General features: G+C 48.4%; 6 protein-coding genes across 6 annotated transcripts; 2 read left to right on the top strand and 4 right to left on the bottom strand.

The window, feature by feature from the left end:
* Nucleotides 1–1425: 1425 nt before the first annotated feature.
* GIQ15_01656 (uncharacterized protein) lies at nt 1426–4981 on the top strand (the record flags this gene model as incomplete). The annotated part of the gene is made up of 8 exons (XM_033549073.1): nt 1426–2111; nt 2152–2251; nt 2304–2436; nt 2490–2830; nt 2944–3346; nt 3450–3659; nt 3754–4614; nt 4731–4981. The coding sequence occupies 8 exons, from the start codon at nt 1426–1428 to the stop codon at nt 4979–4981; spliced, it is 2985 nt and encodes a 994-aa protein (XP_033410024.1).
* A 3506-nt stretch (nt 4982–8487) lies between these two features.
* On the bottom strand, nt 8488–10500 carry GIQ15_01655 (uncharacterized protein; the record flags this gene model as incomplete). The annotated part of the gene is made up of 4 exons (XM_033549072.1): nt 8488–8560; nt 8632–8959; nt 9011–9622; nt 9888–10500. 4 exons carry the CDS (start codon nt 10498–10500, stop codon nt 8488–8490), a joined length of 1626 nt encoding a protein of 541 aa, XP_033410023.1.
* Nucleotides 10501–16220: 5720 nt separating this feature from the next.
* On the bottom strand, nt 16221–16596 carry GIQ15_01654 (uncharacterized protein; the record flags this gene model as incomplete). Its single annotated transcript, XM_033549071.1, has 3 exons — nt 16221–16409; nt 16474–16536; nt 16591–16596. 3 exons carry the CDS (start codon nt 16594–16596, stop codon nt 16221–16223), a joined length of 258 nt encoding a protein of 85 aa, XP_033410022.1.
* A 1914-nt stretch (nt 16597–18510) lies between these two features.
* GIQ15_01653 (uncharacterized protein) lies at nt 18511–21474 on the bottom strand (the record flags this gene model as incomplete). The annotated part of the gene is made up of 1 exon (XM_033549070.1): nt 18511–21474. One exon carries the CDS (start codon nt 21472–21474, stop codon nt 18511–18513), a length of 2964 nt encoding a protein of 987 aa, XP_033410021.1.
* A 1562-nt stretch (nt 21475–23036) lies between these two features.
* GIQ15_01652 (WD domain-containing protein) lies at nt 23037–23487 on the bottom strand (the record flags this gene model as incomplete). Its single annotated transcript, XM_033549069.1, has 2 exons — nt 23037–23058; nt 23174–23487. 2 exons carry the CDS (start codon nt 23485–23487, stop codon nt 23037–23039), a joined length of 336 nt encoding a protein of 111 aa, XP_033410020.1.
* A 486-nt stretch (nt 23488–23973) lies between these two features.
* On the top strand, nt 23974–24534 carry GIQ15_01651 (uncharacterized protein; the record flags this gene model as incomplete). Its single annotated transcript, XM_033549068.1, has 1 exon — nt 23974–24534. One exon carries the CDS (start codon nt 23974–23976, stop codon nt 24532–24534), a length of 561 nt encoding a protein of 186 aa, XP_033410019.1.
* Between the last annotated feature and the right edge of the window lie 3170 nt (nt 24535–27704).

Here is a 27704-nt window from a genome sequence, read left to right as displayed (position 1 = left end):
TTAATATATTATTAGTAAGTAAATCTATTACTAATATTAATAACCTATTTATATAAATAAGAGAGAAAATTATTAAATTAGAAAAAAAAATTAATAATTAATCTAATAATAAATAACTAAATAAAACTAATAAATAAGTAGAAAAGTAATAAAAGCTACTTAAGGATTATAAAAATACTATTAAATAAACTATAAAGTAGATTAAAGAATATAAAAATAGTATTAATATATTTAAAATAAAAACTAAAGATAAAAGGACTACTATTAAAATTTATAAACCTAATATTTATAAAGAAGATTATACTAAACTAAAATACTTCCTAAAAGAATATAATATTTATTTAGTAATTAAACTAAGAGTTACTAATATTAAGAAAGTTATCTTTATAGAATCTTATATATAAAAAGTAGTAGTAATATAGTTTAAACTATATCTTAAAGATTAAACTAATATTAAAGAATAATTTATATTATATATAGATATATTTAATAACTATATATAATTTAAATAAATACTTAAATAATTCTTTAGAAATACTAATAGAAAAAGGACTTTATAATATAAACTATAGAGATTTAGATAAATTAAAGATATAGTATAATATATAGTATAACTATAATAAATTTATTAAAAACTAGGAATTAATAATAATAAATAAAAAATAGCTATATTTAAATAAGGATTTAAATTAGAAACCTAATATAAAATTATTAAAATAGAACTATATAATGATTTTAAATAAATAGTTAAAATAGTAGTATATATTAATAATTAACTCTATAACCTATGAAATATATAATAAGAAAAAAGCACTTTCTAGAAAGAAAATTAATATAAAGGATTAAATAAATATAATAATTATAGTACTATATCTATAGAATTAGATACTACTAAAAAATAACCTTATAATATAAAAAAGAATTAAAGATATAGAGATAAAAAGTTATATTTCTACTATAAGAAATCTAGATATATTATAAAAGACTATAGAAAGAAATAAGGAAATACTAAGAAATACCTTAATACTACTACTATATCTAAGACTAGTAGCTATAAGAAGAAGTAAAGTAGAGAAGGCTACTAAGACTTATAAAATATTAAATAATACCTTAGGGTAATAAGGAAAACTACCTATCTATAGCTACTAGAGGGAAAACTTAATAATATATATAAATAAGTACCTAATATATAATAATAATAAGAATAGTAAAGATAGAATAAATAGATTAAATAAAAAAATAACTAGTATCAATATAATAAAATACTATAATAGGATAAATATATAATCTAATAATAAGCCTAAATTAAAGAATTAAAATACTAGAATATATAGATTTAAAAGGAGAAATTAAATTAAAATATAAAGATATATAGGAAATAAATAACTAAGAAAGTTAAACTCCCAACGGTGAGTACATGGCCGGATGTGGCCTCCGTCCCGATTTGGTTTAGCCTGTCCTTGGCGGCCGTCCGCACTCGGTTTGGCTCGCCCGCTGCGGCCCCGCCCATTGGCCCCGCCTGCGCTTCTTGACCCGATCGGGCCTGGCGTCGTCGACCTCACGCCGCCTGAAGGTACATCCGTCGTCCTCCCCCTCTACTATATAAGGCTCGCTGCTCTCCCTCCCATCTCCACGCACCTCCATCGTCCTGATTTTCCTCAAGCTCTGCCCCTGATGCGATCCCCCCCCTTCCCCTCCCCTTTTCGCCGACCCCTTTTCGCGGCTCCCCCTTGTCTCTCATCTGCCGACCTTCCTTCCCCGGACCTACCTGCTGTTCTCCGGCTGCGTTTCACCGCCCACCCTCCGGCGTTTCTATCTGCCCTCCTGCAGCTCACATTCTTTGGAGAGACGTCGACCTCCTCCCTGGAGGCCAATTATCCACGCCTGGCTCTTGTCGTCTATTCTACCCTGGCTTCCATTTACAATTGTAGCGCTTTCTTCTCTCCAAACGCACTCACTCACCCCTCTCAACGGAGCCTGCTTTCCTCGTCCGCCCTCTCTCTGGTCTCATCCCCATCCCTATCCCCCTGTCTCCCATTGAAACCCGATTACGCACGCACAATGCGCCGTTCACCAATGGCAAAAATGCCTCATGCCCGCGGAGTTCAGGCGTATGCGCATCCTTGAAACGGGCTGATCCGGCGTAAGCAGCTGCGTCAGCTCGGGCTGCCCTCTACGCCGCTCGACGGCGTGCAAGCTGCATCGACCAATTGCAAAAATGACTCATGTCGGCGAGGCCGAGCGCATGATGGTGTGTCACGACGCGGACTGACCACGCCGTGGCGTGGCTGCGCGCAAAGCAGGACGATATCTACTGCGCCCGTATGTCCGCACGGGAATGTGGACCCTTGGCAGCTGAGCGTGCTGCACTCTCGCCTGAGCATTGCATGATGAGTGCGGAGCTGGTGTTCTATGAGATCCGGGATAGCCGTTTGTGTGTGTGGGCCGTTGCCTACTATTCCTCGCGGAGGTTGTGTGGTTTGGACTAGGGGAGGCTCGGTTGACCCGTTCCCGTCTTTTCGTGTTTCAATTTGAGATTATGTGCGTGTTAGCTGAGCTGGATGTCGTGTACGAACGGACGGCGGATGAGGAGTGGCCGCGACGACCTGGTCCCGGCGCTCTCGCAACTCGGAACAAAAAATTTGATGGGCTGAGCGGTGGGTTGGAGACATGGGCCGTCGAGGTAGAAGTCACCGTCGCCGCGGGTTGGGTTACATCCAATATGCATCCCCATCCCATTGAGCTGAATGTGCATGCAGCGCGGGTCCGGCCTGCAATTTCGGCCAGGTGCACAGCATTGCGCCGGCGATGGCCGCGCGAGGCAGGAAATGTAAGCGACATGTGCGAGCCCTGTGCCTCCAGGACCGTCTATATAAGTTGGGTGATTTCCCACAGATCGCTGAGTTCTCAAATCAATCTACTTCATCCCACAGGACGTGATAGAAAGCGCAGTTCAAAGAAGCGAATATGGCCATCAGCCTAGACAAGATCATCCCGTTCCAGCCCCCGTCCCTCCCCATCTCACCAGATACCCTTCCCCTCAAACCGTTGTCAGCACCAGCACCCGCGGGGCCACCTCCTGCGTTGCTCCCAAAGGCCGTTCCTCAGCACCTCTCGCACCCCCAGCACCCGTTGCCGCCCAAGCCCCAGTTTTCTCCCCTCCCCGAATCTACATCCGCAGATGAACGGGCCCAACAGTCCGCAAAGAAGCAAATAGATCTTGGATGCCCGTTCAGCGATATCGAGTTTCTCGACTTAACGGGCCTCGAGCACTCCGAGATTGAAACTTGTGATGGTCCCGCGTGCACGGTCGAAGATGATGCATCTAAACAGGCTCCTCGCCCAGGTTCGTTCGCCCGCTCCCCAATCTCTCTTGATTTCTCGACTCCTGCTTCAGCGTCCTTTGAGCGCCTGCGTATCTTCCCAGCAGTTTGCTAACCGGTCTGCAGCGCACCAGCTGTCCCTAGAGCCTTACTCAGGCACTGAATATACACAATCTAAGTTTGACGGAAACGCAGAGATTCTGGAGGCCGTCGAAATTCCAGAATCCCCCTCTCTGGAGTGTTCGCCCGCAGTGCCTGCGGCTGAGGACGGGATTGAATCACCGTCCCCCTTGCGCTCTCAGAGGCCGGTGGACGTGACGCCCGGGGGTGCTTTAGGTAAGATTTGCAGCTTGTTCCCTTCCCGCCCCAGCCTTTCCCGAAGTCACAGCCTCTCTCTCCTTGCGTTGCTGACTCTCCATCTGTGCCCTAGCACCTATCCTGATCGACTCGGATGACGACGAAACCGATGTCGAAGGCCCGCAGGGTACCGCAGACAATGCCCACACCGAGCCACTGCCTGATTGTGGTGCTCTGGAGCCTTGCGCAGATCCGCGCGACGAGGATGAGCGGATAAAGGGAGAGCCATCGCCGTCACCGTCGCCATCATCGTCTCAGCCGCTGCGCATGGTGGCGGTGGAGGTTCCCGCCCGCCGTGTCACCCCGCACGCCCCTTCCAGCCAGTGTCCATCGGTCCCCATCGCTCGTGAGGCAGACGATAACGAAGGTGACGGCGACAGTGGCTATGTAGACAGCGAGGGCGAGGACGACGTTGCAGCAGCATCAAAGCGGCGGAAGGTCGCCATACCACCGCCGTCCGCCTGTCGCGCGCCCTCGGGCCCGTCCTCCCTGCCGGCGGACGCCATTGTGTCGCTGACGCTTGGAATTAGCTCGGTCGTTCACCCTTGTATCACGGAACATATACAGGCATATGCACAGGGGCATGGGAGGGTCGCAAATAGCGTGGTGGACGCGTCGACGCTGGGGTCCGATATCATCTCGGCCGTGGTCTCTCACTTGATGGGGAGCCCGGTGGTGACCGGCAGTATAGCTCCCGACAGACTCGGAGACCCTGAGGCTACGAGGTGCAACAAAGCGGCGAGCTGCACAGATGGGCGAGGTACGGCACCGCGATGGTCTGAGGCTGAGATAAACCTCCTCCTGTCCCTGATGGACGACAGTCAGCCCTTGACTGAGGCAGTGGCAGCGGAGCGTTTACCTGGGAGAAGCTGGGCATCCGTGCAACAGAGACGCTCAATTCTCCGAAAAGACAAGAAGGCGGGAGACAAGAAGCGTAAGCGCTCGCCTCGATAGACTCGTTTGTACGTATTGTAGCATCTGAAATAGCAGTTGACTAATTCTGCCGCCTCTCTCCCTGTAGTGTTTTCAAGGCCGTCGCGGAGCACCTAGTATCCGACCACGCGGGCTCGATGTTCGCTCTGATCGAAGAGGGAGACGTTCGACTATTCGCTGAGCTCGGCCGCGCCTGCCCGGCAACTCTCGACAACGACGGAATATTCCAACTGGGCGGTGAGGACAGGGTCGATCGGTATACCCGCTGGGACACCGCTCCGCTGGTGGTCAAGGTCGGGTGGCCGCCGCGCCCGCTGTCCCTGGGAGAAAACCTAGTAGCTTCCTCGGGTCGGCAGGGTATCCATTGAATGGAAAGAGGAGGGCACGCTGTCGACTGGCTCCGGTTGAGTGTATAAGGTAAATATCATCTGTACGTAGTACAATAGTTGACCGCCTCCGTCGCTGAATAGACGAGATAATTTAAACCCCATGAGCGTGATCTTTCTCGAGGTGTAATAGTTAATTCCAAAGCAAGGTTGGCCAACAGCTGACATTCCAACGGCTTTCGGAAAAATTCTTTCCGCTATTTAAGCAAGGGCTATTCAATCCTACATTCAACATCGAGTTCAGTCCGCGATCGTACCCATGTCTCGCCAGCAGGCACAACTCATGTATAATGTTAGGGGTTTATCGGAATAGCTTAGTTGATCGCCCACCTTCTTTCCGAAATGTATTTACAACTCCCTTTTTCCTTTAGTCCACATATGAACCGAGAAATACCGATAAATGTGTACGTCGGAGCGCTGAACTTTCTGACGAATTATGTTGCTTCTCGGTTTGTTGGCCAAGCGCTGTATCCCTAACCGTCCAATAGACGGCCGCTAAGTAAGTGTTATCGATAAGCCAAACTCAGACTAACTATATTTATTCTCAGAGCGCGCCAATCAACCGATAGGGTGGCGTCTCTACGGGACACAGCGGAACAGCAACAAAATGCTGTAAAACCCGGAATACTACGATCAGGAGCTCAAAATGGGCGTATATTGAATGAAGATGATGGTCTCTAAGTCTACAGGCCATTTTGGGCCTCTATATATGTGTGTGTGTAAAGGGCTAACCCTACGATGAGACGTGTGTAGGTGGATATGTCAGGGGGCCAGGGGCCGTATGAGGTCACGTGATGCAACATATCCGACATGAGGCGTACGGCCAACATCTGACTAAGCACTAACTAATTTGACAGATTTCAATCTATCAAGCACTCGTCATCTAAAATACACGATATTGAGCTTCTATTTATGTTCCTTATACGGCCACGTATCTTGCCATCACGGAGATGCCAATCACAGCTGAAACAGGCGTTAAAACGCCTGGCGTAGCATTTGTTCGATGATAGAGAGCTGACACCGATATTTAATGAAACGGCGTAGTTGACTAACGTGTTTCGTACGATTAGGCGATATTACACCGAATCTCCGTTCAACAATAATCCATCGCCTCTCTTGACCGAGTAGTCAACCACAAGGAATCAGCACCGTCAAGGTCAATAAGGGCCAGAAGAATAAAACGCCTACTCGCGTGCGCGTGCTACACAACAGCTAATAATATCGCTCACATTTATATTCTAGCTCTCGCGTTCTTCCGACGCCAGCTGGCGCTCTTCGTTCCCCAATCATCTATGCTGTGACTATTTATTGACTTATATTATACGCTGATGCTGTTGGGCTACTTGCTCAAGGCTAACAACATTCACATACGTAAACACCAGCTGACGGATAGCGATCGAGTTTCTCGAAAGTACTCCGTGTTGCCCAATAATAAATAGGCTAATAGATAGCCTGGTCCATGCGGCTGCCGGCTGAGCTACAAGGATATATCTATGACCATTCAGTCAGTCCATAACTATAATAGAAACCAGCGGTTCGAGCGGTAGGCCATAATCTCTAATCTAATGAATGGCCCTAGCTAGCACAAAAGCGCCACCGTTGCTAATTTCCGACTTTTATCTGTGACGTCTGGGTGGTTGCATTTCATTTGGCGGTGCACAGACGTGGAGATCCTCCTATTGACATACAATAAGCTTCGTTTCCGCGTGTTCTCCTCTTGGATGGTTGGTTAGTAGAGGCGCCAGGCGCTGAAGTTTCACCGCGACCAGCGCCATCAGATACTACCTGCCTACGCTCAGGATGGCATTGTTCTCTCTCGTGTCTTCCAGGGTTCGACTGATGCTGCCGTCTTTGAAGATTTTATTGAGCAGCTTCTCGAGCACTGTGGAAGATGGCCAGAACCGAAGTCTGTGCTTATAATGGATAACGCGTCTTTTTATCACTCCGAGCAGATCGAGCATATGTGCTCAGCAGTAGAAGTGAAGCTGATTTTCCTGCCGCCATACTCGCCGGATCTTGACCGATCGAAGAATTTTTTCTGAATTGAAGGCTTTTATCAAGCGAAATTGGCAAGTCTACGAGAAAGATCCTAGGCAAGGTTTTAATAGCTTCCTTTAATGGTGTGTTGATACTGTGGGTGGAAGAAAACAAAGCGCGCAGGGTCATTTTCGGCATGCAGGGTTGACGGTAGATGAAATCTAACCAGAAACGGTGTCACTAGTAGTCCTTAAGTCTATTACGCTCGCACTTATTAACTACCTAGCGCAGATAGAAGAGCCTTGATGTTATGATACCGCTTATTTAAAGTTCCAAAAACAGTTCCAAACCCTTATAGTGCTATAAGATAGGCTACCTTGGCGTCATCTTTTCTCCCTTGTTGTTCGTATAGTAAACCAAGATTCTGATGGGTATTAAGCGCAGGGACAAAACTTTTGACCTGTTCCTGACCAAGCGCCTTCTGGTATCCTTGCAGAGCGCGCTGATACATCTCCTCAGCCTCGGCCAACCTGCCTTGATTCGTATAAAGACCACCCAAGTTGTTGACTGTTTCGAGTGTTGATGTATGGTCAGCACCCAACGCCTTCTGGTATCCTTGCAGAGCGCGCTGATACATCTCCTCAGCCTCGGCCAGCCTGCCTTGATTCGAATAAAGAACACCCAAGTTGTTGACTGTATCGAGTGTTGATGTATGGTCAGCACCCAACGCCTTCTGGAATTCTTGCAGAGCGCGCTGATACATGTCCTCAGCCTCGGCCAGCTTGCCTTGATCTGAATAAAGATAACCCAAGTTGTTGACTGTTTTGAGTGTTGTTGTATGGTCAGTACCCAATGCCTTCTGGAATCCTTGCAGAGCGCGCTGATACATGTCCTCAGCCTCGGCCAACCTGCCTTGATTCAAATAAAGATTGCCCAAGCGGTTGACTGTATTCAGTGTTGATGTATGGTCAGCACCCAACGCCTTCTCCTTTCCTTGCAGAGCACGCTGATACATCTCCTCAGCCTCGGCCAACCTACCTTGATCTCTATAAAGATTGCCCAAGTTGTTGACTGTATTCAGTGTTGATGTATGGTCAGCACCCAATGCCTTCTGGAATCCTTGCAGAGCGCGCTGATACATCTCCTCAGCCTCGGCCAACCTGCCTTGATCTGAATAAAGATTGCCCAAGTGGTTGACTGTTTCGAGTGTTGATGTATGGTCAGCACCCAACGCCTTCTGGTATCCTCGAAGTACACGTTGATTCACTTGCTCTGCAGCCACAAGGTGTACCTGCTCCTGAAGTAGTAGTGCAATATATGAAGCTCTATCAAGTCGGCTTATAGCAATGTTATCTATGAGATCGTTTTGGTGGAAGCGCTGATGTACTAGCCGTGTTGCGTGAGCAGCCAAGTGAGAATAAGAGAGGTGCCCAAAAGAATCACTATCATCCCAATTGATACATTCAGCAACACAGTCAAAAGCATACCAATACTGTTCCACGTCAATTTCTTTATTGAGTGCCGCCAACGTCCAGTCGTGTACGCAGGCATGCATGCTCCACGATCTTAGCGCCATCTGCACTTCTAAGAAGCAGTAGTTTGTTAGCGCCCTCATTATGCCGTCAAAGTTAATGTCGTCTGCAATTAGTTCGCACAGCCATCTTGGAGAGCCATCAGTGAGTCCCGCACGCAGAAGCTTGTACGAAATGCTCTGGCTATCAAAATAAGCCAGCAATTTTAGTAATTTTGCCGCGTCTGGGTCATCACTTTCGAGCGCGGTGTATGACAGATCCCACGTCGTGTAGAGCGTGCGATCATACTCTTGGAGCCGTGGCGGCCGGCGGGGGTCAATATTCCAGCGTTTCTCATACTCCTGAAGATAGCGCTCAAAAGTTAGGGAGCTTTGTCGAAGGTATGCCCCGGCGGTAGCCAAAGCCAGCGGAAGACCACCAAGCCGCTCTGCCAAGCGCTGTGCGTAAGGATCTAACGACGGCGGTTAGTAGATAATAGTCATGGTCGCTGATAACAACACACCAGATTTAACATTTTCTCGCTTGGATCGGGTTTGCAGGATCGTAAGGCTCTCCTCAATATCCTTGAGGGGCTGTATCGGGACAGTCCTTCCGGCGACGAGATCTGGCCGTCGTGTAGTGACAACAATCGCTCCATGGGAAGCAGGGGGATAATATTGTTTAATTTGAAGTTGGTCCGGGTCATCGTAGTTATCGAAGATTAATAGCCATCGTGTATTTTTCATGTCAGATAACCATCGATGAACATAAATCACGATCTGCTTGGCCTCGAGGACTCCAGGCTCCTGTATATCAAAGATTAGCTCGGCCATCGATCGAAAACTATCCTTAAGAATGGCCTCAGTTGCTGCATTTAGCCAGAAGACTGATGTGTAAATGCCACAGTAGCAATTTGCGTAAGCAATGGCAAGCTGTGTCTTGCCCATGCCGCCTACACCACCAAGTACGAGACGTCGTTGTCCTTGGGATTTGTCTCCTGGTTCTAATGCCTCTTTTATCTCATTAAGTTCGGTATTACGCCCCACGAATAGCTCTGGATCGATATAGGGTGCCTGGCTGAGGCAGACTCCAACTGGGCCCCGAAAGCTGAAGTCGTCTTTCTGCTTGTGGGTAACTACCAAGAACAGTCAGCTTAAATTTGTTCAATAGGTCCAAGCTGATACTGAGGTCGTGGAAAGAACTCTTCATTGAACAATGCTGAAAAACATAAATAGAGTCTGTGTAGATTGAAAATAAGAAGTAGCTATAAGTGACTATCAATTAATCATATGAGAACATCACGTATAGGATGCCTCTCACTATAACAAAATCAACTGACGCAGAACCGCCTTCCGGTATTGTGCTAATGACAAAATGCCACGATCACAGCTAATTCTTACCGAAATTCTGAGTTCCAACGGCTGCAGCATTATTGATTTGCTGTGCATTGTCTCTAAGGAGATTGTTCGTCATAGGACCTCCGCTGCTGTTGAAAGTATAATCCGAGCTTTCTTCCTCAGGTACCGAAGATTTAAGGGACTTCATCTCTTTGATGATATTCTCAAGCTCGAAATTTTGCTCCGGTTTGGCAGACTTCACTGCATGGTTGTTGACAATGAGCTGGACGTCTTGAGTGATCGATAGCATGAGCTCTTCGACCTTGTTCCCTTTGCCAAGTCTCTTGATGACTTTTTGGTATCGTTTCTCCCAGGCATCTTTTTCACCAGGCATGACCTTTTCAAATATCTCTCTCAATTTCCCAGCTTTTTCATCACAAGCATCAATGATCTTCTCCAAGGCTTCGCAGACATCTGCAGACATAGAGTCTTTACTTGGTTCTATGTCCTTCTTGCATATCTGAAGGGTATGGAGAATTATAGGCAGTCGGCGCCCCACGTTTTCGAAGGTCTTAGACAACTTCATGTCCTTCCGAGCACCGTTGTAGATCTTGATCGAGGCATCGATAATAGTAATAATAGCGGAGATACCGCCGATCACTTCCACGCCTGACATCTTGAGGTGAAGTGATAAGATTTATCTGAAACTTAACCGAGATTCCATAATCTAGGCTTTGGATAATGTTGCGATGGTCGTAGGGGGTCTCTTTGTAAAAAGGAAAAGGAGGTGGATATTGTAAGGATTACTCGGGCGGGCGATTGGTTAAGCATAATATTGCTGCGGAACAAGCAATATAACGAAAGGAGAGGCGGACAAACAACGTATCAATTTGTTAGTTAACTATGAAATATATCGGATATCTACCTGGCTTTATAGCCTTCTTACTAAAGTCTCTATCCGTGAAAACTCTACCATGGAAACTCTTTACCGCGGAAACTTTCACCATGGAAACTCCTCACGTGAAAGCTCTTTATCCAGTAGATATACCGATCCACGGTTCAGTAGTGGCGATATTCTTCAGCCGCACCACATCCGCTTAACAGATATTCGGTCTAGAAGTGTGGGGCTGATATACATATGATGCGTGGCAAGGTCGTAAGAAATGCTTATCCACCACGAAAGTGCAGAATTTCGCTTGTGGGGTCCACGTAGCACACTGCTCATGCTGCTACATTTTGAAAAATAGTGCAGAGAACAAACAACCCGTTCCATGTAAGTGCTACCGTTAACGGATTGCCAAATCCACCAAAACGTCTAACGACCTTACTGTTTGATCTGTTTGCATTTGAATTTTCTTAAGTCTGAGCTTTTCCCCTGCGAAATGGATCCCCAACAAGAGGAGCTACTTCTCTACAACCGGCTAATCAATGCCAGTGTCTCTCAGCCCACCTAGTCATATCACGTTTGAGAACGAGCATTTATCGATACAACGACATTGGTATCATCCGACCTAACTCGCCGGTGCTTAAAGACTTCTTGTGTAGAAGCTTTTTCCAACGTTGGCTTCAAAAACAGCTTGCTAGTGGAGGCCGGGAGCCGAGACCAAACCTTGTTCTGCTTCCCCACAACTCTGTTTGCTCAGAGCAACTCTCCATTCGATAGAATAAGTGGATACAGCTCTGGGGTTGCTCATCACAAATCCTTTTCTCGTCCCATTCGACCTTTTTTATCTGGTCTTGAAAACTGGTTGTAGGGTCGAACTTTCGCCTGCAGACTATCTAGTCAAGCGCGATGGTGCCATGAGCTGATGTTAAAGCGACATGCAGTCGAAGTAACTAGCGTGGGAGCATATTCGTTTAGTACTGCTGGTCAAATGGCTCGAAAGGTGGCTTATCACGAATACTAGATGCGCTTGCTATGAACATTTCAGAAAGTGCTTTACACTAAAGGAGAGTTAGTACCACAAGAGAAACCTTGGCTTCTTTGGTAGCGGAGCATGTGGTCGTCCTGCTGAAATCCCATTTACTATGCTGATTCTTATTATTCGTCAGAGGGAAAATTGTTCGCAGAGAGGCACGCCACCAGTGCCAGATTTCCACATCGCCAAGTCTTGGTGTAGTTTGATAAGTTTGCAGCGAACGTTCCAGACTCTATCGGGCCGACAGAGCATCTGTATTACACAGCTTGTCATGGCGCTCATACAGCTAAACTGCAAGAACAGGGGTAATTAATGCGGTAGCCAAATATAGATTAGTCTACTGAATAGTGGCTTGGCAAATGGGGCTGAGAATGAAATGAAGAATGTTTGGGTTGGAAGCTAATTTTGCAAGCTTCTGTACTTGCGGGTATCAGACGAACAGACTGAACTCATTGTTGCTGGTTTTGCGTGGAAAATACTCTATTTTGACGAGGAAACTGGTGTTGGGAAGTTGGTGTTGTGTGCCGAGCGGGAGCTAACGTCGGCCCGATGGCGGAACCGACGGGAGATCGTGAACCACCAAACACGCAAGGAACAACAACCTCAATCTTTTCATTCGAAAACTCTCAACCAATAACCCAATCCAGCCAGCCTGCGAGACGAGAGAAACGCCGGAGGAATAACTCTTATACTACGAACGCACCGAACTCAAACCCCAAACCCGTGGCCGCTGGAGACGGCAGCGGGAGGGTCACAAACCAGGAGATCAGAAGGCTCATCGACGACCTGAAAAATATAATAGGCCACCAGACCAATGTTATCGAAGCCACCAAAGCGGGCATTCTAGAGCTCAAGGTTGAGCAAGAGGCGTTGAAGAGCCAAAACTCGAGCCTTCAAGAAGAAATCCATGCCCTTAGGGCACAAATCGAGGCCCTATCCTCGAATCCACCAGCTAGAACCTGGGCAGAAGTCGCAGCGAGTGTGGGCAACCCGGAACCCAGTCGCGCTGTCCAGCAACCCAGGAGCACCCAGGCCAGAAAAGAACCAAACTGCGTCCGGATCAGCACGCGTCGTGCACCGGAAGACAGAGGTGATGACATCAACAGCTTCGGAAGGTATCTCCCCACGGACAGCGCAAACACGCACATCAGATCCACGCTCCTCAGCGCCGACGCCACCAAAGACGCACAGGTTACAGGCATCGGAACAACAAAAACAGGATATATGATCAGATTCAAGGACCAACAGTCCGCGGATATAGCGCGGTCCAACTCCAACTAGCTCAATAAGCTAGGCAACGATACTAAACTCGTCAAGCCTAGATTTGGAGTTGTGGTGCACAGAACGCCAACAGATGCCTTCAGACTGCCGGAGGAGGAGAAGGAGAGTATCGCTAAGATCGCGGAAGACAACGATTTGACCACCAAAGGTCATTAGATCACAGAGATCGCATGGCTCCAGCGGAGAGACAAAGTGCCAGGCACCCATGGCTCGCTGGGGATTTGGTTCGACTCGCCGGAGGCAGCGGAGTAGATGGTCAACAACGGCCCCATCGTTGGACAACGATACATCGGCAGTGTCGAGCCCTATCAGGTCAGGAGGAAGAGGTGCCACCGATGTCAGGGTTTCGGCCATCTGGCGTGGTCATGCAAAGAAAAGGCAAGGTGCGGACACTGTGCAGGCACCCACGAGAGACAAAATTGTCCCTCAGGTGTGAGGCCGAAGTGCTTGGACTGTAACGGAGACCACCCAACAGGAGACAAAAACTGCCAGAACCCTGCCGAACCACCCCACATGCAATGACAGAACCAAACCTTCGCTTGCTGCAACTGAACATCTACAGATCGAGAGCGGGCATGGAGGCCCTGATCAACGACACGGAAACACGGAATCTTGATGTTTTGCTCGTCCAGGAACCGCCACTTACGGCGTACAAGACGCACGTCAACCACAGCGCCTGGCGCCTCTACCAACCAACCATCCAAGAGGAGAACACGCGGAAACGAAGCCTATTGTATGTCAATAGGAGGATCTCCACGTCTGTGCACCGCCAAATGAAATGCAATCACCCAGACGTCACAGCCGTCAGAATGTGGACTACCGCCACCCAGATCCTGCTCTTCTTGGTGTACATTCCGCCGTTCGGACTCTATCAATCCGCCGAGGAGGTCTCCATACAGCCAATGTTGGACGAGATCCAGTCGACCATCCGGCAGGCAAGACAGAGCTCTGATAAACCAACTGTACTCATCCTCGCGGGAGACTTCAATCGACACCACCCAGCCTGGGGCAATAGAGAGGTTTACCACGCTTTCATAGAACACGCAGAGGAACTGGTCAGCTTCTTCCAGGCAAACAGACTCCAATGGTGCCTCCCCCGGGGAGCACCGACCTATTGGTCTTTAAGCAGGCCAGGGAAGACGTCCACCATCGACCTGACGGTGACCGACTCCCGTGAGAGACTGATCAAGTGCCACCTGTACCACGACAACTATGGATCGGACCACCGCGCGACCTACTTGGAATGGTCGCTCCGGCCAGACCGTGCGGCCAACGCCAAGCCCAGAAGAGCGTATGAACGCGCCAACTAGAAGAAGATTGGACAGGCGGTACAGGCGGCACTAGACCCGCTACCCGAGATAAGATCAAGAGAGGAGCTGGAACAGGCTGTCGAGAAGCTGGTCGCATTTACTACGGACGCCATCGACCGACACGTTCCAACAGCGAAGCCGTCGCCGTACTCTAAACGATGGTTCACACCGGAGCTGAAGGCACAACAAGGCGAGGCGAACCGAGCGCGACGCAGATGGCAAGAAAGCTGCGCCGCCAGAGGCTCCCGAGACCCACAGGCCGTGCTCCTGTTCAAGGAGATGCGCGAGAAACGCCGAGCATGGACCAGAGCGATAGAGAAAGCAAAAGCAACGCACTGGAAAGAGTTTCTAGACAGCGCCGGCGAAGGACACCTGTGGAAAGCCGCCTCTTACATGGGGCCCCGGGAATCGTACGGCAACGTCCCATCCCTGAGGGTGGGAACTGAGGAAGTCTCGGACAACGAGGACAAGGCAAGGCTCTTCATGAAGACCTTCTTTCCGGAGATGGCAGAACCCGACGAGGGAACGATCACGCCTGAGAGAGAGGAGATCCCATGGGAACCCGTCACGGAGCTGGAGATCCACAGGGCCCTCAAAGCGGCGAAAGGGACTACCGCACCGGGGGAGGACGGGATTCCGACCCTGGTGTGGAAACATCTCTGGCAGTACATCGGCAAGGTGGTCACGCGCATCTTCGCTGCCTCAATCGAACTGGGCCACTACCCTCGATAGTGGAAACGCGCGAGGATTGTGGTGCTGCGCAAACCCGGTAAACCGGACTATTCGGTCCTGGGAGTATACCGACCTATCTCGCTCCTGAATACGCTTGGAAAGCTCCTCGAAGCAGTAGTGGCCAGACGGCTCACCTACTATGTAGAAACATATGGCCTACTCCCAGACACATAGTTCGGAGGCCGGCCCGGCCGGATAACTGAACAGGCGCTGCTTGTGCTGGCTAACGCGATAGACCGAGCATGGTTGAAGATGAAGGTAGTCACCCTGGTGGCATTCGACCTGAAAGGAGCTTTTAACGGAGTGAATAAGAGAAGCCTGTACGCCCGGCTTAAGATGAAAGGGATCCCCACCACAGCCAGACGCTGGATCCGGAGCTTCATGGAAGACTGTCAGGTAAATATCTCGTTCGACGATTTTGAGCTAACGGTGGTACCGCTGGAAAACGCGGGCCTGGCATAAGGGTCTCCGCTCTCCCCGATTCTCTTTACATTCTTTAACTCGGAACTGGTGGACTAGCCGGTTGACTACCACGGAGGCGCGTCAGCGTACATTGATGACTACTTCCGGTGGCGAGCCGGACGGTTAGTGGAGGAGAATATCAAGAAGATCTAAGAGGAAGACATCCTATGGATCGAAGAGTGGGCCAGACGCACCGGGTCCTGCTTCGCGGTAGAGAAGACCGAACTGATCTATATCACACGGAAGAAGAGTGAACACGAAAAGGGACAGCTCGTGATGAACGGGTCCACCATCTAACCGTCCCCCACAGCCAAACTCCTGGGAGTGGTGTTCGATAGGGAGCTGCGTTGGAAGCAACACGTGCAACAGGCGGTCAAACGAGCCACCAAGGTGAACGTCGCGCTGGGAGGCTTGAGGCACCTCCGGCCGGCCCAGAACAGTTTTCATGTTGCTTGGCCTTTTACTGCCCTCTATATCTACTCTTGAAATCGCGGCGCAAGAATTGAAATATGAGGTGCTTGATAGCAAGAGTAAAAGGCAGTAGGGATGTTTCATTTTTCGACCCAAGTCAAATACAGACTACTCAGCTAAATACAGTGTATATCTAGAAATTGAATGCCACAAGATCGAAGGAGTAATGACTCGGCCTGTTCAGATAAGATATCCAAAGATTATCTCCATATATTCATCCCTTAGCAGCTGAGCTTGCCGCATTTACGGCAAGAATCCCTTCGGCCGTAATCACACGCCTTGCCAGTTCCTCTAGCACATTCGTACACGTGGCCATTCTTGCAGGCGGAGTTGATTCTCTCGTCACCGCAGAACTGTCCCTGGATTCCGTTGCACAGGCAGGAGCTGGGGGTGCAGGACTTCTTTTCGAGCTATTAATGCATTAAATGTTAGCAAAAGTCCACAGAATTATAAATTATATGGGATATCTCTTACAACGTTGTCAGAGGCGCTGACGACACCAGCAATGCAGGCGACAAGGGCGAAGACAGTAGTGAACTAAGATCTCTCAGTCAGTATGCGAAGCTCATCACTTGCTAAGAGATGAACTACCTTCATGTTTGCTGAGCAAAGGCTGCAAGAGATTTGGATTTGGATTAAGATCAGGTGTTGTCAAATGCGTTTGTGTTGTGTGATTGAAACTGGGGATAAAGAGGATGAGCATCCCCTTTTTATATGTGCCTCCCTTCTTAAATTAGTTTCTATCCTGGCCGTAATTTCTTCGACCGGCTTTGCTTGGATTGCGGATCGTCATGCCATCCCTTGTTGTCCAGGATGTTGAGAATCTCACGAGCTGACATTTTGCCACTTACAGCCTTGCTTCCCCATATTTCGATGTTTAGGCAGCTGAATCTTTGTGACTGCCTGGCCGATCTCTGCATTGTGTCCTTCCATCGGACGCCCGACGTACATCTCTCTTGGACCTTGCGAACGGTGTCCATTGACTAACTGCCAACCTACCCGCAAACACGAGTACAAATGCGAGGTATTCACTCGTTTGGACCCTTTTGCGCCCTACAAATGGTATACCACCTCCACCGCCTCGAGAGATGTTGCGAAGTACCTATCTGCAGTGCGTTGCAATATGGAGAACCTCGTATATCTCTTGGCCTTTGTTTATGGGTATATGGGACTTGGACGGCAGTAGTGCGGTTGGTGCTTGAATTGATCAACCGGTACTGGAGTACCTAGGGAATTTTTAAGATTAGAAACGGCCGTGCTACTTCCCCCAGGCTCGGAAGCTCCACTTCTTCGTGTTCAGCTTTCTCTATTTGCCGCATCGTCCATTTTTATATCCGACAGCCTACCGCATTAAACAGAGCGTAAGACGCAATGTAACGCTGCCCGCATATTGCTAGGATATGAAGTCACTGTAGAGCCGTAATACAACATATACGCCGCCCCCTTAATAGATGCCCGCATACTGCTAGGATATGAAGTCGCTGTAGAGGCGTGATCCAACATGTACGCCGCCCCCTCAATGGGCTAATTGGGATCTAGATGGTATTATCCCTGCTATCGTATCGGGCTTCTTCCGTTTGCCTCTCTTTCTTCCAGTATGAGTGACGTGTTGTTAAACGTGCTACATATTCTTACATGATTGATTGAATGGCAGGCTTATCCCCGCGCAACAGCTTGATTGATTGATTGATTGATTGATTCATAGACTGTCCCAGCCGCCCTTGTGAGTTGGAACCCTGAACTGATATACAAGTGTGATAGTCTTCTTTACTATGGGAGTAGATACGGCTATTTATACTTATAGTGACTCATCAATATACTTTCTAGAAGATTGGCAGCCTAATAGGCAGCCACTTCTTATTAGAGTATATATCGCGTGACATGGGATTCAACACACAAGGCGGCTGGGACAGTCTATGAATAAATCAATCAATCAATCAATCAATGTCGGATATTGCATCACGTGACCTCATATGGCCCCCCTGGCATATCCACTTATACACGGCTCATGTAGGGTTAGCCCTTTTACACACACATATATAGAGGCCCAAAATGGCCTGTAAGCCTAGATATCATCATCATTCATCTCTTTACGCCCATTTTGAGCTCCTGATCGTAGCGTTCCGGGCTTTACAGCATTTCGTTGCTGTTCCGCTGTGTTTCGTAGAGACGCCACCCTATCCGTTGATTGGCCGCCTCTGAGAGTTAATCTATGTCCAACCTCCCTATAGGGTTAACTATTCTTGGTGCGGTATATGAAAATCTCTTATAAACCGAATGTACCATACTGTAACATTTTCGTTTTTACAAGTACACTATGTACCCTATCAATTAATGCCCTCTATGGCGCCGAGTCTCGCTCGCATAGTATCTTTTACGTAGCAGCTCGACAACCGCATCCTGCGCCCACAGCTGGTTCTCTAACGTTTGTTAATGGGATCTCAAGCATTTCTTCGCTGGGGAATCTGTTGCTTTCAGGCACTAGGTCATGTTTAACTCCTTATTCGTCACTCAGCGAAAGACAACGGAGCAACTTACGTTCATGTTCGAGCTCCGCATAGATCTCTCATTGTTCGCGAGTACAGTTACTTCTACTGCTTCACTCTCAAGCAGGTTTCGGCTCTCCCGAATCCGGTTCCATTGGCTTTTCCTAATTTCCCACATGAATAACCTCTGTCTGAACCGTGCAGGTATCGAACTCTTTGAGACTAAGAGGGTCATGTCGTCTGAGGCTACTTGTCGCTCCGCTATTACTTTCAGTAACAAATTCGGTTTCTTGAAGAAGTATGCCTTTCTGATATCCAAGGGCCCTAAAGAAATGCTCGGAGTTTCGTTGTGCTGGAGAATAGCTGTCACGAGAACGGGAGTGGTATTGCGCCAGGCTATGGGTGGTCCTTGACACTTTACTTGTTGGGTTACTAAACAGTGTGTTGAGATATACGCAAATGTAGCACAGTCTTCGGCATCGGCAAGGACACGAACCCATGAGTTCACTTTATCGTGGCATGAAATTCTGAAACAATGGAAGGGAGGGTCGCCGTACGGCCACGCAACTGACATAAACTTGCCTTCTGGATCGATGCCAGTAGACTGAAGAGAACGAACTATTTTCTGGATGAGACTTAGGATGTACTTGCAGTCCTGAGGTCCTAGCTTTTTGAGACAAGCTTGAACATTATCTTTGTGAAACGCGTCAACAAGGCCATATTGGCTCGCGAGTTTATCCCATAAAGCCTGATCCTGGAGGGAAGTTTTGGCAAAGATCGGAAGAATGTCAGCTATCAGCTCTCGTAGTGAAACTCTTCGCGCAACGCCAGTACAGAAGCTCACTTGAAGACCACATAGGTAGTTTAGGTTTAGAACAAGCGTCTCCGGATCCAAATCAAGAATACATTGCTTCCATGTTCTGCCAGGAATCTTATGTTGAATTCTGTTAACTTGAATCACAATATATTGACCCCCTTGGCTTCCAATTTGGCGTTCGTCATCCTTCCAGAAGTCGTCATGCACGTCAAGATTTTCGAAAGCACAGGCAGACCTGTCCCAGCATTCCTTCTCGTTGACAGTGCAGTTCTGGTTGACTTCAACGAGCGAACCTATGCATAATTTGCGGCGTGGATCAATACAAACAGAATGGATATGTTCAATATCTATCGCGCGGCTCCAATGAAGTTTGCGATTATTTCCCTTAGGAGAGTATATGATGCCGCCACATACTTTTATGGCACACGGAGAAGTGCTGACACTGTTGTGAACAATGAAACCTCCCGGTCCCCAAGTGTCAAGTAAGTCTTCAGCAGTGGCTAGGAGGTCGAACTTCCTTTCATTCTGAAGGTCTGAGCCACCTGTTATTTTGAACGTAAGCACCGAACCACCAACCATGTCTCCAATACATGTTAGATTCGTCAGCTCCGCTGTGATCCACCCAGATTTACTCTCAGCGTTTGTACCTGTGAGGAGAAGTTTACACTGGGCGGTGTCCAGGAAAAATGGTTGGACCGGTCCAACATGCCCCTGATTATATGACAACAAACCCAAGGAAAGGAACTGGACAGTTAAAGACAATAGATGTAGAGTCCCATCTACGTCTTTGCACCAAAGACTTTCCGAGCAGTTCTGTAAAACAGAATCTAAGATTAGATATGCGGTTTGCCGCACGTTTGCTAAGTTTGATTCTGTTATATGAAGTAGCGAAGGCAGCGCCTTCAAACCAGCCAGTAGTTGCACAGCTGAAAGAAATTTGATGCGACTGAGGCTAACTGGAGTGGTTTCGAGATCAGATAAACGAATAGGGTGCACAAGGACTGTAAAGGAATCACAGCACAGAGCAGACGCTTGCATACGGCCAGCAGCGATACAGAAACGCTCGAGTGTGAAGATGATCCTATGCAGGACTACTAGGCGGTCAAGATCAACATTCCCCGCGAAGCTGGCATACGATATACTAGCAACGGAGTTTTGTTTTGTGAATGTGACCTTGCCGTTCCATTCCTTGAGGTCACGCGAAGTAGGTGTAATTCCGGCCAAACCACAAAGTTCCTGAACTTCATCTGCCTCTGTTTTTATCCCAGGATAAATGGGTGGCATGCGGGGCTCCTTTAACATAGTTGGAATTTCAAAACAGTGATGTACACATCCCGGTATATGAACTCCATCACTGAGGCATATCTCAGGTCGGTCAAGTCTCCGAGGCTCAAAATAGATCCATGGGGCATCATTTGCGTCTTGAAATAAGATATCAGCGATTTCGTCACGCGAGTAGCCTGCTTCATCTAGGTCCTTTATCCAAGAATATTCGTCTGTAGCAACGTTGTTGAAGTGTTTCACAAGCAGTTTTCTCAAGGGTCTAATATTACCCGATTGAAGAGCTGCTTCGATGCTTGTAGGAGGGTTAATGAGCAAGCGAACGTTGAGCTTGAGGACCGCAAACGATGAGCTATTAGTGAGGAAAGTGACCACCGAATCAAGTTCTTTGGAGTTTACTTGCTTAGTATTGTCTTCACCATCCTCACTGCTGACATCGTCCTCAATTTCGTCATCCCCACTACTCTCGACATCAGTGTTTTTATACCGCTCATTGCTCAATTCATACTTCATTACTGTAGTCTCTGCAACATCCATGCTACTCCCATTTTGTGGCCCAATTGGTTGAGATTGTAGGTAGGAGACAAGTCTTTCTCCTCGAATTTCCCTTTGGTCAAGGAATTCTTGTGTCAACTTTAGGGTTGTTGGATTTGGAGATGGATTGCAAAGCTTGTATATCCACTCGGTTATATGTCCCCTTTGAGAGGGATGCCGGAGTAACCGAATGGCTTGCAACCTGCGAAAATCGCCATGGAGCTCTGATCTGAGATCTTGGAAAAACCTCTTCAAAATATCATTATGATTTTTCGCGAATTTGCCCTTGCCAAGCTTTTCCAATGCTTGTAAATAGAGCTGGCAAAGATCGGAATCATCGTACAGCACCTTCGCCATTTTTTCAGAGGCCTTTTTGGAAACATCATTCAAATCACCTAATGACGATCGACTATCTGTGGAATGTCTCGACCACAGCGAAGGTACCTCGGAAACATCCGATATGATATCATCGTCGTCGTAAGTTTCATTTTTCCGTGCGCGCCGATACATCTCCTCTGCATTGGTGAGCTTGCCTTGCTTCTGATAAAGATTGCCCAAATTGTTGACTGTATTGAGTGTTGATGTATGGTCAGCACCCAGCGCCTTCTCTTTTCCTTGCAGAGCGCGCTGATACATCTTCTCTGCGTAAGCGAGCTTGCCCTGCTTCTGATAAAGAGTGCCCAAGTTGTCAATAGTATCAAGTGTTGATATATGGTCAGCACCTAGCGCCTTCTGATATCCTTGCAGTGCGCGCTGATACATGTCCTCAGCCTCGGCCAGCTTGCCTTGATCCGAATAAAGAATACCCAAGTTGTAGACTGTATTGAGTGTTGATGTAAGGTCAGCACCTAGCGCCTTCTGGTATCCTTGCAGAGCGCGCTGGTACATCTCCTCAGCCTCGGCCAGCTTGCCTTGGTTCCTATAAAGATTGCCCAAGTTGTTGACTGTATCGAGTGTTGATGTATGGTCAGCACCCAACGCCTTCTCCTTTCCTTGCAGAGCGCGCTGATACATCTTTTCTGCATCAGCGAGCTTGCCCTGCTTCTGATAAAGAGTGCCTAGGTTGTTGACTATTCGGAGTGCTGATATATGGTCAGCACCCAGCGCCTTCTGGTATCCTTGCAGTGCGCGCTGATACATGTCCTCAGCCTCGGCCAGCCTGCCTAGAGCATTATAAAGAAGACCCAAGTTGTTGACTGTATCGAGTGTTGATGTATGGTCAGCACCCAACGCCTTCTCTTTTCCTTGCAGAGCGCGCTGATACATCTCCTCAGCCTCGGCCAGCTTGCCTTGATCTGAATAAAAAAGACCCAAGTTGCCGACTGTACTGAGAGTTGAGATATGGTCAGCACCCAACGCCTTCTCCATTCCTTGCAGAGCGCGCTGATACATCTCCTCAGCCTCGGCCAGCCTGCCTTGAGCATTATAAAGAAGACCCAAGTTGTTAACTGTATTGAGTGTGGATGTATGTTCAGCACCCAGCGCCTTCTCCATTCCTTGCAGAGCGCGCTGATACATCTCCTCAGCCTCGGCCAGCTTGCCTTGATTTGAATAAAGATTGCCCAAGTTGTTGACTGTTTGGAGTGTTGATATATGGTCGGCACCCAATGTCTTCTCCTTTCCTTGCAGAGCGCGCTGATACATCTCCTCAGCCTCGGCCAGCTTGCCTTGATCCGAATAAAGAGTGCCCAAGTTATTGAATGTGTCGAGAGTTGAGATATGGTCAGTACCCAACGCCTCCTTGTACCCTTGCAGAGCGCGGTGATACATCTCCTCGGTCTCGACCAGCTTGCCTTGATCTGAATAAAGATTGCCCATGTTGTTGTTTTGGGCACCACTTCTATAGTGTGCAAATGGCGGCATATCTTCGAAGCCGTCAGGTAACGAAGGCTCCATGTTGGACGCATCTTCGACAGCCTTTACCATTTGGTCTTTGGATCTCTGTGTTGTCAATTCAGGAAACTGAGTTGCCAAGAGTTGCAAATCATGTAGAATACCCCTCATCAACTCCTCCACGCGACCGCCCTTTCCGATCGTACGGGCGGCTTTCACATACCGATCTAATCTCGAGTCATCCTCGTCTGGCATAACCTTTGTGAATAACTCTTGCAGGCGTGTTGCCCGAAGTTTGCAATGCTCTAGAGCAGGCTTGAAAGCAGTCTGGATGGTATCATCCGCCACGGTTTTGATATACTTTTCGGCGTCTTCGAGGAGCTTCGAGATGAGGGGTAGCTTCGACGCCGACTTCATAAAATTTATGGGAAGGCCCTTTGCATCCCCGACAGCCTCGAAGATTTGCTGAGTTGCATGGATAATTGTAATGACGGACGAGATGAGGCCAAGGACAAGACTTGCTTCGGCGCCGGACATTTTTGGCATATAAGGACACTGGTAGAGAGTCAGCAACGTGTTTGCATGGCCTTCTGAGGCCTTCTTACAAACTAGTAGCAAAGAGCAGGTAACTAAGTGTTAGCTGAGATGGAATGAAGATTATGGAGGTTATACGTGAAGTTGATCTGTGGGGTTGGAGGTGTGTTGGGATTGATAATAGTTCTGCCAGCTGAGCGGTGGACAAGGCTGAAATTGGGTTGATACCGAATGGGGTATCTATGTGGATCGGCCCACACATTTTTTGAAGGCCATTTCTCACGTGAACTGAGCGGATGCTACAGCCAGCAACAGCACCGATTTGGCGGTTACATAGTGAGCGAGTTGTCGAGAATCATATCACGAATGAGACCATGCTGGGAGGCTGCGAGATTCGGCGGCATGGAGGGCATTAATTAATAGGGTCCTATGGTTTACGGTATGTATATAATATGAGGGCTGCCTTTCAGATTCCAACATGAACATCTTATGGTGCGAATTACGGCGCCAGGTCATCACTTAATAGAAAACCCTTCTCTCGCCACCGTTGATCTCACCGCCGGTCCTTCTCGCGTGGTAGCTACGCGTAGCCATTCCCCCGAGGAAGCTGATGGAGATGGCAGTGATCGTCATTCTCTTCGCGGTTTGTTCTCAGACGACGGCGACTGCAATACTTCAGACGGGGAATCCCCACCCCTTATCAAAAGCGAAGCGAAAGAAGAAACTGGCCTGGTTAACTTTCCATCGGGGGCTCAGGGTTCAAGGCTTGGCTGCAATAAATGTGCGTTCATCCTCTCCCTCAGGCTCTCCGGCTCGCTGACTGACGCCGGCGCAACAGTTGGACCGATCATCGTTGTCGACGACACGATGGAACTTTGCGGTGAAGAGGAGCCGCACCCGGATCAGCCTCCACACGTTGACGACATCAGCCTTCCTTGCGAAGATGACTCCTGTGGCGACCTTTCATTGAACCACGTTACCCTCAACGATATTAGCCTCCAAGCCGTCATTGCCGGCGGCGAGGCGCAAGAGGGAAACGACATAGAATAAATGGGGAGCGGCCCTACCGTGTGGATGAGAGCCTCGAATTCCACGTACCTAGAGAGCTTTCGTGAAGGCTCCCCTCAAGGCTACGCTCGCGGATATAGCATTGAGGCTATAGAAGTCCCAGGTACGTTGGCCCTTGCTGACTTTGATTCGCGGGCTAACCGTAGATCAGAATCCCAGTCCGGCAGAGCCCCAAGAATATCTGCTCACGATGCGGACCATCGACATAACATTCTATCCGTCACATCCAGGTCTCCGTCGCCCGTCGACGGAGGGGAGACCGAAGAAGGGTGGGAGGTGAAGAGCATACTAAGGTCAAGAATCCGGAGGAACCACAGAGGAGAGGAGCGCACCGAGTATCTCGTAGCATGGGAAAATTCGTGGCTGCCCCAAGGTGACCTGGCAGGGTGCACGAAGCTTGTGTCTGACTTTAATCGTCGACGTCCGACACAGCCATCCAGCGCTACGCTCACGGGTCGTCGAGATTTCAAAGAGGGCGCCCTGCGAAGAAGCATCGAGGCAAGAAATGTAAGGGTGTCTGACGAGGTAGTCGTGAATTATCAAATACTATCTTCTTGCCGGTATCTTCAAGTTGGAGCCGAATGATCAAGTCCGCTGTAGACTGCTCGACTTCTGGCTCAAGTACGGACGCCATTTGCGCTGGTTAAGAAAGACTTTGGTCAGTTAAGGAGAAGTGTTGAGAGGATTTGATCGTGGGGTGAAGCGGTGGTTGGTACTGGGAAAATTTCAACTCGGGTTTGACAGAGATTGGCCTGGATTAGAATTACAGGTAACCATCCTACTATACCAGAACATTAAGTTGGGAATTCCAAAAGCTATATACAGTTACTCGTTCACTTAGTGAACAAGTATCAGCCACCTAGGTGAAAGAGGAACTATACTTACAAAATAGAGGCCACTCATATTTTAAGGAGGCCAACGGCAAACAGATAATGGTCGCGTAGATGGTCAGGCTTGTATTTTTTAAGCCTAGACAACCGCTCGCCAAGCGCGGAGGAATGGGAGCGACTCATTCGATAGTGATCCCTTAACCCGTATTTTGTTCTAAAATGCCATTCGCATATGGTTCATAGCTGTGGCAATCGAAGAAGCAACTCTCCAAATTCCATCCCCAAGAGGGAGGGGTTTTAAGACTAGTTAATGTACTTGGAAATGCGCCAATGCGCTAAGACAAGAGGAATATCCAAGCCTACCCTGATTGTGTCAGGCGTCCTCGATAGCCCGGCCCTCTATAATATTCAATCACTCAGCATTACTAGTTCTAGCATTTACTCACTCTATCATTTACTCGTTCTACCTTATCACTCTATTTTCACCTTATTCACACGCTTACCTTATTTACATGATTGCCTTATCCAGCCTCCCACCTTATCCAGTCACCCACTTATCGTCACGTAGCTAGGATTTAGTGAGCGCTTAGATCCGTACACTTTCGCGTTCCTATACTTCTGCATTTCTGATTCCCCCATCCCCCCTCTCTGTCCTAGGTGATTAAATAGGATGAGTAGCTTAATAAGGAGTTCAATAAGATGAGTGGACGAAAAGGCCTAACCATCCAATCGGACATATGGATCATGTGTGGTGGCGAGTCGTACCCTAAGACGCGGATCAACTAGGATCCGACAGTTGCTTTTGTTCGATGTTATCTTGGGTCGATAGGCATCTCGCTGCCGCTTCCCTGTGCCACGTAGAGTGAGACGTAGTCACGTGTTCCCTCTAGTCTCCGAGACATTTGTTAATCAGCACCCTCATTGCTCCAGTGTCAGAGAGTGTAATTAAAAGTCCATCGATATGCGAGATCCATGGCTCCCGATAATGCGCTAGACTATAAGGCTCTCTTTATACAGGCCGAGGAGCAACGACGACAGGCCGAGGAGCGAGCAATACAGGAAAAAGAGCAGCGGCTGCAGGCAGAAGAACAGCAGCGACAGGCGGATGAGAGAGCAACAAGGGCGGAAGAGCGCAACCAGCGTACATCGTTCGAGGAGTTCATCCAAGCCTACCATAACCTGCTCTCTCTGCCCACAACGGTCCAAGAGAGCGCCCTCTCTACCAAAGGGTTAATTGGAAAGCCAACTAGCAAGTTATGCCCGACCTACCTTCGCCCCTGGCTAGCCTGTTTGGGGATTCAGGATGAATTCTACCGCCATGTCCGTGACTATTTCGAGCCAACCGATAAGCTATTTCCTCCCTTAATCGAACTTGAGGGCATTGCACGGAGGTGTCGGCCATTAAACAGTGAGAAGGATGTGGAGTTTCATGAGCGGCTCACGGTGGAACAACACGTCCAGGATGTGATGGCAGAACTGTGCAAGGACCCAGAGGCTCGAAACGAGTTTGCTCTCGGAGAGGGAGTTACGTTCGAAAACCACGCGAATACTGTCGATGAGGATGATGATATAAGTGCGTTAAACCGACAAAACACACGACACTCTATACCAGATCAGTTCTGTATCCATCGTGTAGACAATGGCATGAATACACTACTCACCACCGTCGAGTATAAACCACCTCACAAGCTAGCAGTAGAGCATCTCCGTGTCGGTCTCCGGGAGATGAACCTCTGGGAGGAGGTGGTCCAGCGGGATACGATTCCAACGGAGGAAAATGCAAAGTTAATATATAACGCGGAACAGATAACAGCATCTACTCTGGTTCAGGGATACCATGTGATGATCAATGAAGGACTCGAATTTTCATACATTACGAATGGATTGGCCTATGTCTTGCTTTGCGTGCAGCGCGATGATCCAAGCACGCTTTACTACCACATCTGCGAACCCAACGTGGAGGTTGATTCAGGGGACGCACGGATCTTGCAACCAAAGACCGCTATTGCTCGGGTGCTCTGTCTCTGCCTGATGAGCTGCTGCTCGCCACCCCAGGATCAATGCTAGAGAAACGATGCAAGGCAACAGCTACATGTATAGGAAACAAGTCTTGACTACAAGAGGGCGCGCATACCAGAAGAGGAGCTCCAAAAAACCCCTCCCTGCTCGGAGCATATGCCATCCTCTCCTCCTCTAAGCTCTCCAACTGCGGACAACCACCGCCCCGTCACTCGATCACAGGCTGGCTGCGCGCCTTGAAGCACAACCGCACACCGTTCAGAGCCCACGGACTCCGACTCTGACTCCCAGCAGGCGGCTCCT

The sequence above is a fragment of the Arthroderma uncinatum genome (genome assembly GCF_011692745.1).
Source record: "Arthroderma uncinatum strain CBS 119779 chromosome Unknown scaffold1, whole genome shotgun sequence".
NCBI classification, from domain to species: domain Eukaryota; kingdom Fungi; phylum Ascomycota; class Eurotiomycetes; order Onygenales; family Arthrodermataceae; genus Arthroderma; species Arthroderma uncinatum.
This window is presented reverse-complemented; position numbering and strand designations above follow the sequence as displayed.